Source organism: Hylaeus anthracinus, unplaced genomic scaffold (assembly GCF_026225885.1).
Source record: "Hylaeus anthracinus isolate JK02 unplaced genomic scaffold, UHH_iyHylAnth1.0_haploid 11997, whole genome shotgun sequence".
Taxonomy (NCBI): domain Eukaryota; kingdom Metazoa; phylum Arthropoda; class Insecta; order Hymenoptera; family Colletidae; genus Hylaeus; species Hylaeus anthracinus.
This window is the reverse complement of record NW_026534344.1, coordinates 5,794,652-5,808,227: the sequence shown is the minus strand read 5'-3', so window position 1 is coordinate 5,808,227 and position 13,576 is coordinate 5,794,652. Positions and strand designations below refer to the sequence as shown.

Here is a 13,576-nt window from a genome sequence, read left to right as displayed (position 1 = left end):
ATTGTATATCTGTAGCATAACTTCTTATCATCACGATTTTCAAGCGCAACGAGAGCGTCACCATTGCATCGATGAAATTAAATCAACGGCTGGCAACGCGTCTTGATATACCAAGACGCGACTAATTTGTGTACGAGTGCGTCACACCGGTGAGTCAGTGGCCGCTGCGTTTCCATTGAGGTAATCAAATCTGATCAACTTCTTAAGTTCCCAGCCACCAACCGAACCGTAACCTTATCTTCGACTCGAATCATTTGGTTGCTCCAGGGAAAATTCGCGCCTTCCTCTAGCGGGCAGCTCTTGCTTGCGAAAGTGCGATTTTAATCGATCTGAAGCAATTTTTTATTTCTTCGCTTTATATCCGACAGTTCGGTCAATTGTATCAATTATTACATTCTCGGAGTTGGTCGCGAAATCTTGCGTCTGACCAGAGACGGCTTGTCCTACTGAGCGGACTGAGTCCACTTGGCAAGAGGAGAGAATTTAATACCCGTTGTTAATTGTCATACGAACGCAATCCGTACGCATGACGCGCATGTTGCTAGCTGTATAATTTCTTACTTCGATGACGATATCTCTTCAGGAACCATTCGAAATTACGGCAGAAAGTTGCGTGAAAAAAGGAACGAATATGTCTCGGAGGTCTGCGAGCCCACGATCGATACGATCGATCTTTTTCCAATTTTAATCGAAACAAACGTGCACAGGACGTTAAGCCAGCGACTCGAACGGGTAACAGAAGCGTCAATCTTCTACCGCGAGATTTATTTATAACACGCACACGCGCGTCCCCGTCTTGGTACATTAAACCGTTCGCATATTGACGACTCACTTGTCGTCATTGCACGCAGAACGATCTCAATGACGAATCCCGTTCTGAAATTCTGGCTTTCATCGACACCCACTACAGCACGGCCACGGATTACATAATTCGCTGACACCGAAGAATAAGACCAGAAGAAGAACGACAGAGGGTACATGCGGCTTTTCGTGGCCGAGACAATTTTACCTATGGAGAAGAAAGTTCAACCCTTCCTCGAAAACGTTACTTTAAAAAAAAATATATCGATGGGAACGTAGGTGTATCGATCAGAATTTAAACGATAATTCTATCGTCATCGAGCGTTCACCACTGTAAAATGCGAATATATAAAATCTAATTCCAATCAAATTTTTTCCCGAGCAGATCACTTTCGATAATCGAGGTTCAGATTGTAATAGAGTCGCTGAACCTAGAGGAATGCAGGAGGCAGAAAAGAGGGAGAGAGTACGTGGTGCGAAGTACCCCGAAGAATTCGATGGCCAAACGAGAATCAAAAGGGCACGCTATAGACGAGTTACGTAAGGTTGAAGCTCTGCCACGTGTCGGCGGACGTAGCGTTGATTTTGTATTTTCTGAACCCACTTTCGTAACATAGTTGAACCGTATTTCCAAAAATTAGTAGTCATGAAAGTTCCTCGATCCAGAACACCGTTCCGAATAGACGTATCGAACGAAACGTTTCACCGCGTTAATCATTGGGGGGTTGCTCGTCGAATAAATTAAAATAATCCAACTTTCCAAAAATTATCTAATTCACCTGTTAGGAGCACGTGCAAGCGGGACACGTGCTCATAAATATATCTGACATTTCTTCGCTCTAGATACAGCGATTTCCCGAAATATCTTCCCGAATCCCTCGGAAGATAATATAGAACTGTTATACATTACTCGTTCAGAAGTTCACGTAGCGTTTCTTTCCAAAAATACATTGGAAGATGCTTTCGAAAAACCCTTATCCTTGAAAAGAATTATAACGCGCGAAGAAATAAAGGAGACTTTGAAGGTTACCAGCGGCAAAGCGATCACGATCACCGTTCGATTCCACCCCCGCTAAAAGAGGACCTTCCTCTGGCCGCTCTGGAGAAAATGTACGCCGCAAGGGAATCTACCGCGTAAGGGTGAAAATGTGACGGTCTCCTGGCGGACACTTACACCAATACACGGCAACAAAATCCTTCTCGTTGAGGAGCCGCTCGAGTTGCTTCGCGTTGACTTCCTCGATGACAGGTTCCGCGTCCTTGTGAGACCCTTTGCCACGCGGTTCGTCCGATTTCGTCTTTGCGACGGCGTCCACGGTGCCCAGGAGGGCGCATATCACCGAGAGTATACCGAGAAGAACGAACGTCTTCGAGTATCCCATCGGCATCGTTGACCTGCAGGTAGTACTCCTCCTTCGTCTCCGCCAGCACCACCACCACCGGCCGAACCGTACCGCCGAAACGTCGTTCGCCGTCGACATCGCCGCACTGACTGGCACACCGGCTATTTTTGATTTTTCGGACAGCGCCGCAACCACGACGGCCACGCCACCCGTCACGATCATCTCCACCGTTCTCGTGCGAGGACGTCGCCGTTTTCAGCTTCCTCGCGCCACCCCCTGGCGCGAGCGACCAGGAGGGCTTCGGGGGACATCCTAGGGGATGCTGCACCGACGGTTCCTTCGCTTCGATCCCACTCAAACATCTGGAAACTCTTGTACTCGACGTATCTCTCAAAAATAATCTCACGTTGCTGTTGCTCGCACATGTTAAAGACAAAAACGAGTTTACCATGGCACGATTGATGGCAACCCTCCGATGACGGTGTGGGGAGAGCTGCTTGGGAGAGCGGTTTTATCGATTTTACCGAGCTATGATATTCGATAAAAATATACAGGTTAGGGCAATAACTATTACCACGTCGGATATCTTCGAAACTATAAGTTCCATAGAAATATGTACTGAAATAAAATTAGCTCGCTATTACTCACGACGAACGATCGTTCGGACAATCTTTCGTCGCGAGTAATACCGATTACCAGTTCCCACCAGTGCTGAAAATGTTAATTCTGGTGTTATCTTATCGGTTAGGGAAATGTAATAAATACTACCTAAGGAAAGGAAAAGTTCAATTCTTGACTGATACTTTCACAAAAGTATCTTGCGATTAGATTATATTCAAACGAATTGTGAATTTTTTAACCTGCGATATCGTTTGTTACCTGTCGGAGAGAACGCAGAGGTTACCTGGCGTAAAATGGTGGTGGGGAGGATCTTGCAACGACTTAACGGTTGTGAATTGCAGCAATTCGAAGGGATTCACTGTAGTCGATCAGTGGCTTCGGTGCAACGCGGAATACCATGACGGACGCCGATCGAAAGTCGCGAGTTGCCATCGTAGGGGGTGGCTTGGTGCGTATTCGTTCTGAAACAGTTTCAAGGAAGAAAACAAAAATTCCAAATGTGTCATTTGCGCTTTTAAACGAGAATTTTGTATGCGATTGGTACCAAAAGTCGGCTTTTAGGTTGGTGCACTAGCGGCTTGTTTCTTCGCGAAGAAGGGCCACTCGGTGGTCGTGTACGAATACCGTACAGGTAAATATTCCAATGGTGATTTCTTGATCTTCGCGAATAAAAGCGTCGTCGTAGAGCGTCACACGCTTTTATTAGTACCAGAAGAAATGAAGAATAATCTTTTTTTAGATATTAGAGTGCAGGATTCCCATGGACAGAGCATCGACCTGGCTTTGTCGGCCAGAGGACGCGAAGCTTTAAGGGCAGTCGGCCTCGAACAGGCTGTGGTCGATCAGCATGGCATCCCTATGTATGGAAGAATGCTCCACAACAAAGACGGCACTCTGAAGGAAATTCTTTATGATAGCGTCAGGGGAAACGTAAGTGATAACAATTTTCTCGCTCCTTGTGACACAGAAAATGACATCGCAATTGTACTTTGACTTGCAGTGCATTTATTCGGTCAGCAGACGATATCTAAACGTGGTTTTGTTAAACGGTGAGTGAATTTTAAATTAATATTCTTCGCGACTTCGCAGTAGGTTATTTTAATACGGTTGCACTTCGCTTTGAAAGAACACGAACGAACGGAGACGCTTTGCAACTGAAAAAACCGCCGCGGAATATCCGATGACGCGGTAGTGCGTGAAGCCGCAAGAATTCTAGCGTATCAGATTCCTTGTCGATGCTGTCTTATGCTTCGGACAATCTTGCGGGTGAAACGCGTGTGGTATTGAAACGCGGTACACTTAGAATGAAAATATCGAAGTGTACCAAGTCTTAAGCAAAAGTGAAGGGGTTTAGGGTATAAGGGAGAAGAAGGGAAATGTACGGTTGTGAAGATTCTCGTCATTTAATTTGTAAAGTAGATAGCTAATCATGCATTGGTCGAATAGCCGCCGAGAAGTATCCGGAAGTGAATCTACGCTTCAACAAGAAACTGGTAGACGCGGATCTGGATAATGGAAAATTGAAAATCTTAGAGTAAGGTGTTTCTCATTCGAAGAATCCTTCGAGTTTACTCGTCGTTACGCGTCAGTTGAATTTCTAGTACGAAAACTGGAACCATCGAGGACGTGGAATCGGATTTGATCATCGGCGCGGACGGGGCGTATTCGACGATCAGGAGATTAATGACGAAGAGACCGCTTTTCGATTGCAGCCAGAAGTATATCGAGCACGGTTACGTTGAATTGTTCGTTCCTGCTGGGAAAGATAACAAGGTAAGATTTTACGTCGTGCACTCATGAATATTTTTGGATAGTAGGTATCAAGGTAATTATTTCTGTAGTGGACTGCGATAACACAAAATTGCGCTTTACCATTCACCCACTGACGTAAGCCGTGCCTGCTGTTCGAAAATAATTATATGTTTGTTTAAGTTTGCTATGAGTGGGAATCACCTTCACATCTGGCCAAGAGGCGAATTCATGATGATAGCTCTGCCTAACGACGACTGCACTTTTACCGGTAATATATTCGCGCCATTCGGGACCTTCGACAAGTTGAAGACACCGCAGGCTCTATTGAAATTCTACGAAGAACAGTTCCCTGATCTTCTGCGTATGATAGGCAGGGATAAGCTGGTGAATGATTATTTTAAAAGGGAGCCCAAGACGCTGATCTCTATTAAGGTGAAGCACTGAAGTAATTCTTAATTCCTCCAACGAAAAAACAACTATCGGTTATCAAGATGCGACTGCAGGGAAACCTATCGATTTAATTAATTAATCTCTCGCAATTGTGTCGCAGTGCAAACCATACCACGTTGGAAAAACTGCTCTACTTATCGGCGATGCTGCTCACGCTATGGTACCTTTTTACGCTCAAGGAATGAACGCTGTGAGTCGTGTTCAATCGATCGAAGGATTCCACATTCGCGAGCACGAGTTTCTAAAAAAAAAAAAATAATAATAATACGTCGTACAAATAGTTTTCTATTTTAATACTCGGATTCATCGTTGAACGTATCCAGGTCAAGTTACTTAGCTTCGGAACTTTAATCGCTCAACTTTTTTAACAAGGCATTTAATTTACCGAATGTTGGTAGCGTTGAAGTTATTCTCACTGTTTTTACGAGTACATTCATTCGATACCGTATAGTATGGATCGCGATAATCGTCTTTCGGATTCTAACGTATCGATTTCCATTAGGGATTCGAGGATCTTTTATTGTTAGACGAGCTGATGGAACGTTACGATTCAGACTTCGACAAGGTTCTTCCAAAGTTCTCCGAACTACGATGCGACGATGCCCACGCAATATGCGATCTTGCCATGTACAATTACGTGGAGGTAAATTCATTTCCCAAATTTCGCTCGTTCCCTATCTTTTACATTACGAAACTTTCAGATGAGAGATTTGGTGACCAGAAAGTTGTTTCTTCTTCGGAAACATTTGGACACGTTCCTTTACCGACGGATACCGAGCAAGTGGATACCTCTGTACAGTACCGTACACTTCTCGCGGATGAAATTCCGCGACTGCATTTCGAACAAGGAATGGCAAGACAAGGTAAATGAAAAAGAATACCTGTAATGAGAAAACATAACAATCGTAGAAATTGTTGAAAATTTACTGGAACAACAATTCTCTTCCCGCAGATATTACGTAGAATTGTTTGGTGTACAGCGCTTATAATTTTCGCAGTGTTGCTTATGCCCATTGCCGATAAGTACACATGGAAGAATGCGTTGTAATAGATATAAATGCGCAATCTCTAACCATATAGGATTTAGATAATACAGTATCAAGCGAAGAATATCTACTGCGGCGTGTAATCGTAATTTTACGTAATCGATCCTTTTGCTTGTGTAACTGTTCGCGATCTGTACTCTAAATCTGCGATATAAAATTGTAACCATACTTGAGCAAGTCTCGTATAAAGTCTCCGCCTCGAAATATCCTCTTTAACAGTCGAGTAATAATCGAATGATAAAATATGATTAAACTTGACACCTTAATGCTATCTGTTTTATATAAATTTCCTAGGCATCTTCACATTTCGATTAAACAATCGTCTTTCTACCTTCTCTCGAAAGTTTCCACAAAGATACACAGATTCGTCGCGTATCACTACTGCGTGGTAATCCGTATCACGATAACAACTCCAGGGTTACCGAATCGGCGTTCTCCACGTATTTGTGCTTGTGGCTCTCGAAAAGCTCGACCAAGCGATCTATGAATTTCTGGTGGTATTCGTCGACCTGTTCTGGAGTTGGTTCAGGTATCTTTGGCAACTCCAAGGGACTGCCGACTGAGGACAAAAAATAATCACGATGTGGCCATTAATCGATTTATAGCAGAAAACTATCAAAAATAAAAATAAGATCATTACCGACAACAGTGAGACGTTTTCGACGTGGGATGATACCAAAGGAATACTGAAAGAATCCTCGTCCTATCAGAAGGACCGGAGCTAGACCTATTTTCTTCCGAATGGAGTCCTGTGCTCTCCGCAGATACGAGTCCTTTGGCCTGTAAACCTGATCGTATACATCCGTTTCGCCGAACGAAAACACAGGTACGAGAGGTGTCCTAGGAATAATAATAAGTTAAGGGAAGGGAGAGAAGACTATTTTGTCATTCGTATCGTAAATTTTAATAATTCTAACCCATTCCTCAGCGCGATCTTCACGAAGCCTTTCCTTCTTTTCACGAGGATACGATAAGTGCCTGGTTTACATTCGAAAGTTTCCGACGCTCCACCGACGATTAAAACTGTTCCTCTTCCAGTGAATGGCGGTTCAGGCTTCGTCGATAGGAGATAGTTTAAACTTTCTGCGGTGCTGCTGACGCCACCTGCGTTCAAAATCAAATCGATCTGAATGATTAACAGCTGGAAAGTTGTGGTCGTCACGTACCGTTCATAGAAGCGTATTCGCGGAACAGAGGGATTCTGAAGTGTTGGTCCAGAATAATGACCCGGAAGTCCAGTCCAGGAAACATTTCCTTGCAGCCGAGACAATCCGTTCCGAAAGCACCGAAAGTTCCTATCGCTAGAATTCCATGGGGAAAGCTGCAGAACAAGTAGGACTTGTTCGGATCCAGATCAACGGTTTTCTCTAATTTGATGGGAAAATAGTTGCAAAAGTAACGGAGCCACGTGCACTTTCTCAGCCATCTCGTGTACCATTCCCTACGATAGAAGAAAGGACCGATTTCAATTCTAACAGCTCCAACGCGGCAACGCGATAACTATTCGAATCGTACGCACCTTCTACCGCCTCGATTACACGTGTCCCAGTCGTAATACATCCAGACGAAGTAGAGCAGAATGAAATACCGTAGAGTCTCCGTGCAGAAGAGGAGATAAGCGGTGATAGCATACCCGAAGAAATCCCCAAATGCAAAGAAAACGATCCATGTCGCTGCCGAAAGTGTCTCGAGTCTTCGTCTCAGGGACACGTTTAACGGCGCAAACTTCACGCCCAGGATTTCCATCTTTCTTTCGTGTCGTTCCCTTCGCTGTTTGGATTTAAGGCGTCATCAGAGTAATCCTTCTTGTACACCTGTTAACAATTTGCGACACCTGTCAAAAGTAACGTTTACCAACGATTTTCACAAGTGTATTTCTCGTGGAATGAACTCCTTTCGACAGTTCAACTATTATTCAAATGGCACAGCAATTATGGCGATATTAACGCGCGTTCGGTATCTTATCAGTCTTATATCTGGACTTGTTCGGAATCGTCGTTTTACGCGTGCTCATTGTATCATTGTGATGTCGACACCCCATCGATTGTTATTTATGAAAGACATTAACCTCGTGGTTTCCTTTAGAAAAATAGAGTTCTATGCTCCAAGGTTCTCGAGTGAATAGCTTAGCGTTCAAGGTTCACATTAAGCAGGCGTTGCGAAACGATTTCGATAACTTGCCACAAGTTTCAATCGTCAACTGTACAAGAAATACGAATCGCGCGGATCGTATGACTAACTTTGCGGAGATAAGTCTATTTGTATGTATTGCGAACATTCGTCGCGATGTACCTCTGGTCGAAACGTCTTTCCGTTGTGTCGACAGCGTTGAATCGGCGCGCCCTTACAACAATGCAAACGCATTATTTATAGAGGTGCATCGGGAGAAAAGGAAGAAATCGACGATCACACGTCGGAATAGCTCTTCGTTGATCGTTCTTCGTCATCATTCTTCTTCTTCTTCGCAAACTCTGCTGTTTAGATTACGTTAATCAAAATTCGTCACGATACGATTGGAATGCAATCACGATTTGATCGTAACCGTAACGTATTCATCCGTGCGATTACCGATTACTTTGGACTCGTAATCGCAACAGTGAAAGTGTGCTATATTTGGCCGAAAACTCGTGACTCCACTCATACAAATTGCATTTTTGCTTGTAGCAAGATCCACGATTGAACAATCCAAAATTCACGCCTGGTAGATGTCATTTAATTTATGCGAGTCAGAAAAACATCACCTTCGGAGGGTCTTCAGTTTCTCTTTGCGGAACAAATATTGACACGACAAAAAATACAAACTGATCGGCGATGACGCAAAAACTATACTTGCATTGTCAACAGACAAGTCAGCAACAAGTATCGGGTTTTAATGTTGAATGTATGGTCGCAACGGTATCCTGTTTAACTCTAGATCTATCGAATAAGAATTTCCTTTGAAGGATTTAATTTCATTTAAACTGAAGCCTTCTTTAAAATTGTAACGTGAGTTTAAAAAGGTGTGCTCCATGATCGGAGCGGTTCCCGCTCCGAAATTACCGAACCACTATCCACTTGTACACTAAGGAGGAAGCGATCACGCTGCGCAGAATTTTGTTGGCGGTAAGTGACCGGATGAATCTTTATCTGGACCGTTTCGAAACGGTCACCAAAATAGACATTTTCAGGTGATTCTCGTGCGCACGTTCTTCCGTAATTGTTACGCTTTCTTACCTGTTACACGGAGACTCTTGGCCATTTACGCAGCCGCCGAGCGCCTGGCTCGCTGTTTCTGCTTCGATCTCAATTCTTCGAGAATGTTTTCTCCTCTCGATCAACTGCGATCTAATTGGACCGATGAAACACCATCGTCGAATGAGAAATTCTCTGGAAACCAGCGAAATGCTTTGCTCGGCGTCACACTGCTTACTGATTCGGTGCCGCGGGAATGAAACAGGAAAGACTGCGAGCGTGAATGTCACGAATACACGTATACGTGCGTATGTACTACATGCGCCTATACACGTGGTTGAATCAATGATGAAGCGGCCTGCAAGCAGCGGCCCCCTTGGGAAACGATGGTGAGCGCTCGTTCGAAGGATTCACGTTTTTCTGGCGCCGGCACAAGGTGATCGGCAACCGATACCACCATAACTCAAAGTTGGCCACATGTGACCCTGAACGAGGAATAAGTATTTCGATCTTATTCGTGAGAAGCCGTTCACCCTGAGCCATGCAGCGTCCTTAGTTGTAAGATGGACCGTACGACATCATCGTTGGAATATCTTCAGGAGGCTGATATGCGATGTATGGAGTGCAAAATAGAAGCGCGTACAGAAATTGTTCTACGCTTCTTGTTCAAATAAAACGTTTATTGCTCGATCTATATAAAAAAGAAACAGAAAACAGATGAAAGGATGCGGTGTCAGCTGTTAGAGGCCGTGCATCGGCACGCGAGAGAAAAATATACTTCGATTAATTAGAATCTATACCATTGCGACAACAATTACAATGATTAACCGGTATATCGTTATACATACGTATACATACATAATGCACGTGTAGTTTCCGAAACTTCCGTCCTCGTTTCCCGCGAAACACGATCGTCGCGCCGACGTTCGCTTCTTGCTTATAAAAATGTTACTTATGTAAATATAAAAAAAAAAAGGAAACGGAAACATTTCCCTCTTTTCGTTACGATTTGTTCAGTAGTTCTTGAAGGAAGAGTAACGAGCGTACAAAATTTGCACGGTATCTTATAAACTCGCAATTAACACGATAACTATGATTTGCGCTATTTTAAGAGGTTGGTTACTCTCTTAAGAAAGACCGTTAATATTTGTTAAAACGCTTGTAGTTTGGTTTCAATCGCTTATATATTCTTCATATAAAATTCATTTCCAATATCGCCGTTCGGATTCAACACTTCGATACCACAATCGAAGCAAAATCAATTGGCCGTTCGCGACCACCCCCTCCCAAATATTTTTGCACAGAAAGGGAGGGTACGTTGGAGGAGATACACCCTCGATGGCTAAGTTGATTTTTGTTTCGACCCTGGTACGATTCGATCGATAAAATTTATTACCATATCGCGGTGCTTCTTAACAATTTCGTACTTCGGATATACAGGATGTTTTGTAACGAACAATTCCGAAGTGGGTGATTTTGAATGGAAAGGTAAAGCAAACGCGTACGAAGAAATACGGCTTTCTAAATTGTCTCTTTACTCTTTCATGCAGAATCGCCCTCCAACAAATCCCGATCAAAGCGGAAGCTCGCTCGAATTCCCACGAGAAAGCGTGTTGCGACACTCGCAGAGCTGTGTACGACGAGAAAAGTTCGGAAAGTAAACGTGATTTCGGGATCCTAAGGTAACAGGGACCGATCGAAACTACCGCCGCATATTGCTGCAAGCATTTCCCATTCGGTTCTGCCCTTTGCGATCGCGGTTCCCTAAATGCGGAGGAACCGCGTAGCGGTCGAATTGTTTCTCGAAGCCATAGGTAATCTTCTAAGCGTAAAGCCTAATGTTTTCAATCAGCCCATTTTAAAGTCCTAGCGTAGTCCATTAGTAATTTCTTCTTTCGACTACCTCGTACCGTTCCTATTTCTCTAGCAAACGTAACTCCGATCAGACGCGATGGAATGCGCGATTCGACTAGATTAGGACTTTAAAAAACGATAAAATCTTGGGCACCGTGGCGCCCACTCACATATTGTCACAATCTTCGCCTCGCCTATGACATCCACTAACGTTTTACTGTCTCACAACATCTCCCTCGTTAGATCGCACGAGCCCATTCAACATTAATTACACCGTCGCGACAAGGACAACGCCTAATCGTCGGAATTGCGCGCAATTCTCGTTAAGCTTCGCTTCCAAACGATCCCAATTACGTAGACTATTCGTTGTTTCCACAAAGGCATACAGAAAGACGGAAACTATAACAGGCAAACTTCTTCTGTTTTGTTTCGTCAATTTTTCGTATGCGACACCCGTTCTGGAGACGTGCGCGTCAATAACGACGAGAATGGTTGGACGATGTCTTGCGCGACGCTTCCCTACTTGCTAGAAACGATTGTCAGGGACGGACAGTGGGGTCGTTGAACGTAAAACGTTAAAATTTACGTGAGAAACGACGCGACGGGCGACTTTTACATTGTTCGTCGCGTCGAGTCTCTCGCATAGATTGGTCGAAAGTAAGTTCGTAGCCGAGACACGCGTCGATAGCGAATATTAAAAATAAATCGTCCAATTTGCCCGTTCGACGCATGGAGAAATAGGTTTTCTATTTTTATTAACGAAACGCTGCACGCTATCCGTACAATAAATATATATCTAACGTATCCTAACGCAACATCCATTCAACGCAATAAAAATGTAATAAAAAAATGTTGTTCAACGATAAAAGACGTAATCGAGCTAATCAGAAGTAACGTTACGTGGTTAATACGCATCTCCGACCGCAGTACGGCCAATTATTCCATTGCCTCGCGTCTGTTGGTCGACCAGTGAACGATCGAGTTGCTTCCGGTTCGTTACGCGTTAGAAGCTGGTCAGAGATGGAACACGAGTGACCTTGCGCGGTGTAACGATACAGGGAAAATGAAAGAAATGGGTTAATCGACGCCGGTTATATACATATATATCAACTTTGTTTTTCATCTTCAAACGCTAAAAATGCTTAACAACGAGTATAACGATTCTGTCTCCCGAAATATACATCGCGAGAAAGCTCTTAAGTTTATTGCTTCATCTAATCTAGAATTGAACCGCGAGTACGACCTCGGCACTCAGCTTTTAACGCCATAAGATTCCACTTATCCACGCGTCGATGACGAATCGATAGAGTGTCGCCGCTCTTCGCCTAGGTCCGCTAAAGATTAACGCTCCATTTAATCTCCTGTAATTCTTTTAGTACCGGTTACGTAATTCGTAACAGAGTACTCCAACGATAAAGCAGCTTGTCGGCCGCCAGACCATTCGTAATTCCCGTCGACGAACAACAGAACGAGAGGAACGTTGACACCTCGACTCGTTATCGATAAACGCGAACGTTTCCCGCGTACTTGTTAATCAGTTCTACGCGGCGAGTCGAATGACACAGTCCACGATTCACATGAAATCGCCGAAGCCGTAGCACCACGGAAGGAACCAGCCGTTCTACATCTTCCCCTTCTTGCCCGGGAGTTACACGTTCTACCGTTTTACATATCGAAAATACCGCGCCAGCTGGCGCTAATCATTTGTCAACGACGTTACATAATAAAATACGACGTACAATAATCAAATAGACGCTCTTCGCTGTATAACGATGGATAAGAAAATAACAGAATGCGATCGTCGGTTCGTATTAAGCCGTCATTCGCTTCGTTTCGTCGTCGACGCTCATCTCCACGCGGTCGTCTCTTCCGTTTTTACATTCCGTAACGATGAACAGCGTAATATTTACAAGAACACAGGTCGAAGCTCCCTATACCGACGGCAACACGACGACGAAAATACTGATTAATTGGTGTTTTGGCAATCGATACTCGCCTCGAGCGAATAAGAATTTTTTTTTTTTCCTTCTCCGCCAGTGTTTCCAGTTTCCTTGAATCGGCGGAGAATTTTGTTCTTTCTGTGAAACTGCGAGAGACGGATGGGCAGTGGTTTCTTGACTTTTTTCAGCGATCAGTTCGTAAAAAGTAGTCGCGCGAAGCACCGACGACGAGTTCTCTCTTCTGTTCGCGTTCCATCCATCGCGAGGCACTTCGGCAAAGCAACGGCGAGCTATCGTGGTGGCCCGAACGAACCATCCGATCGTGACGACGATCGTGTCCGAACGGCAGCCCTGTTTCTCGTCCAATTGGAGTCCAGAGTCGGTGGAACGAACGAAATGGGTATACGACGGTTAGTCGAGGAACACACGCGTGTACAACTGTACCAGCATCGCGTGGAACAGTCGATCCGACTTGGTCCTGACCAGCGATTCGCTGGCTGGGAACCGAATCTTGTTCGCGAGTTACGTGGACGTCGACGGACTGGTCGACATGACTGGTTCGGGTTGGTAATACCTCATGCCGTTTATCTGAAATATT

The 13,576-nt window shown here is 44.3% G+C and overlaps 4 protein-coding genes across 11 annotated transcripts in view; 1 reads left to right on the top strand and 3 right to left on the bottom strand.

Moving 5' to 3' along the window:
- Positions 1 to 2,520, bottom strand: part of LOC128889677 (uncharacterized) — a 29,989-nt gene extending 27,469 nt beyond the window's left edge. For 2 of the 4 annotated variants that reach the window (XM_054147520.1, XM_054147521.1), the window contains exon 1: positions 1,976 to 2,520. In XM_054147520.1, coding sequence (XP_054003495.1) covers positions 1,976 to 2,366 — 391 coding nt within the window. In that variant the 5' untranslated portion in view covers positions 2,367 to 2,520. The remainder of the gene's footprint in view (positions 1 to 1,975) is intronic. The other 2 variants (XM_054147522.1, XM_054147523.1) reach the window with 2 other exon arrangements.
- A 423-nt stretch (positions 2,521 to 2,943) lies between these two features.
- Positions 2,944 to 6,061, top strand: LOC128889679 (kynurenine 3-monooxygenase). Its single transcript, XM_054147527.1, has 11 exons — positions 2,944 to 3,213; positions 3,327 to 3,396; positions 3,505 to 3,695; positions 3,766 to 3,814; positions 4,212 to 4,299; positions 4,367 to 4,538; positions 4,698 to 4,949; positions 5,068 to 5,157; positions 5,470 to 5,610; positions 5,669 to 5,830; positions 5,920 to 6,061. The coding sequence occupies exons 1-11, from the start codon at positions 3,163 to 3,165 to the stop codon at positions 6,013 to 6,015; spliced, it is 1,362 nt and encodes a 453-aa protein (XP_054003502.1). The 5' UTR covers positions 2,944 to 3,162; the 3' UTR covers positions 6,016 to 6,061.
- Positions 5,712 to 9,712, bottom strand: LOC128889680 (2-acylglycerol O-acyltransferase 2-A-like). Of its 3 annotated transcripts, XM_054147528.1 has the most exons (7): positions 9,227 to 9,712; positions 7,533 to 7,827; positions 7,180 to 7,454; positions 6,931 to 7,117; positions 6,654 to 6,853; positions 6,345 to 6,572; positions 5,712 to 5,848 (listed from the first exon to the last, which is right to left on the bottom strand). In XM_054147528.1, the coding sequence occupies exons 2-6, from the start codon at positions 7,757 to 7,759 to the stop codon at positions 6,412 to 6,414; spliced, it is 1,050 nt and encodes a 349-aa protein (XP_054003503.1). In that variant the 5' UTR covers positions 7,760 to 7,827; positions 9,227 to 9,712; the 3' UTR covers positions 5,712 to 5,848; positions 6,345 to 6,411. The 3 variants fall into 3 exon arrangements, with proteins under 3 accessions (XP_054003503.1, XP_054003504.1, XP_054003505.1); XM_054147529.1 differs by lacking the exon at positions 5,712 to 5,848 and having other exon boundaries at positions 6,412 to 6,572; positions 7,533 to 7,847; XM_054147530.1 differs by lacking the exons at positions 5,712 to 5,848; positions 9,227 to 9,712 and adding an exon at positions 8,847 to 9,067 and having other exon boundaries at positions 6,412 to 6,572.
- Positions 9,713 to 9,843: 131 nt separating this feature from the next.
- LOC128889678 (protein GDAP2 homolog) overlaps positions 9,844 to 13,576 on the bottom strand; it is a 32,912-nt gene continuing 29,179 nt past the window's right edge. For all 3 annotated transcript variants that reach the window (XM_054147524.1, XM_054147526.1, XM_054147525.1), the window contains exon 12: positions 9,844 to 13,566. In XM_054147524.1, the coding sequence (XP_054003499.1) occupies positions 13,501 to 13,566 (66 nt within the window). In that variant the 3' untranslated portion in view covers positions 9,844 to 13,500. The remainder of the gene's footprint in view (positions 13,567 to 13,576) is intronic.

Bases quoted from the DNA above. Each gene is read 5' to 3' on its own strand.
- LOC128889679 (XM_054147527.1), top strand. From the start codon at position 3,163: ATGACGGACGCCGATCGAAAGTCGCGAGTTGCCATCGTAGGGGGTGGC. The intron at 3,815-4,211 runs GTGAGTGAATTT...TTGGTCGAATAG, and splicing joins AAACGTGGTTTTGTTAAACG to CCGCCGAGAAGTATCCGGAA. The intron at 5,831-5,919 runs GTAAATGAAAAA...CTCTTCCCGCAG, and splicing joins ACAAGGAATGGCAAGACAAG to ATATTACGTAGAATTGTTTG.
- LOC128889680 (XM_054147528.1), bottom strand. From the start codon at position 7,759: ATGGAAATCCTGGGCGTGAAGTTTGCGCCGTTAAACGTGTCCCTGAGA. The intron at 7,455-7,532 runs GTGCGTACGATT...CTTCTATCGTAG, and splicing joins TGTAATCGAGGCGGTAGAAG to GGAATGGTACACGAGATGGC. The intron at 6,854-6,930 runs GTTAGAATTATT...TATTATTCCTAG, and splicing joins AAGATCGCGCTGAGGAATGG to GACACCTCTCGTACCTGTGT.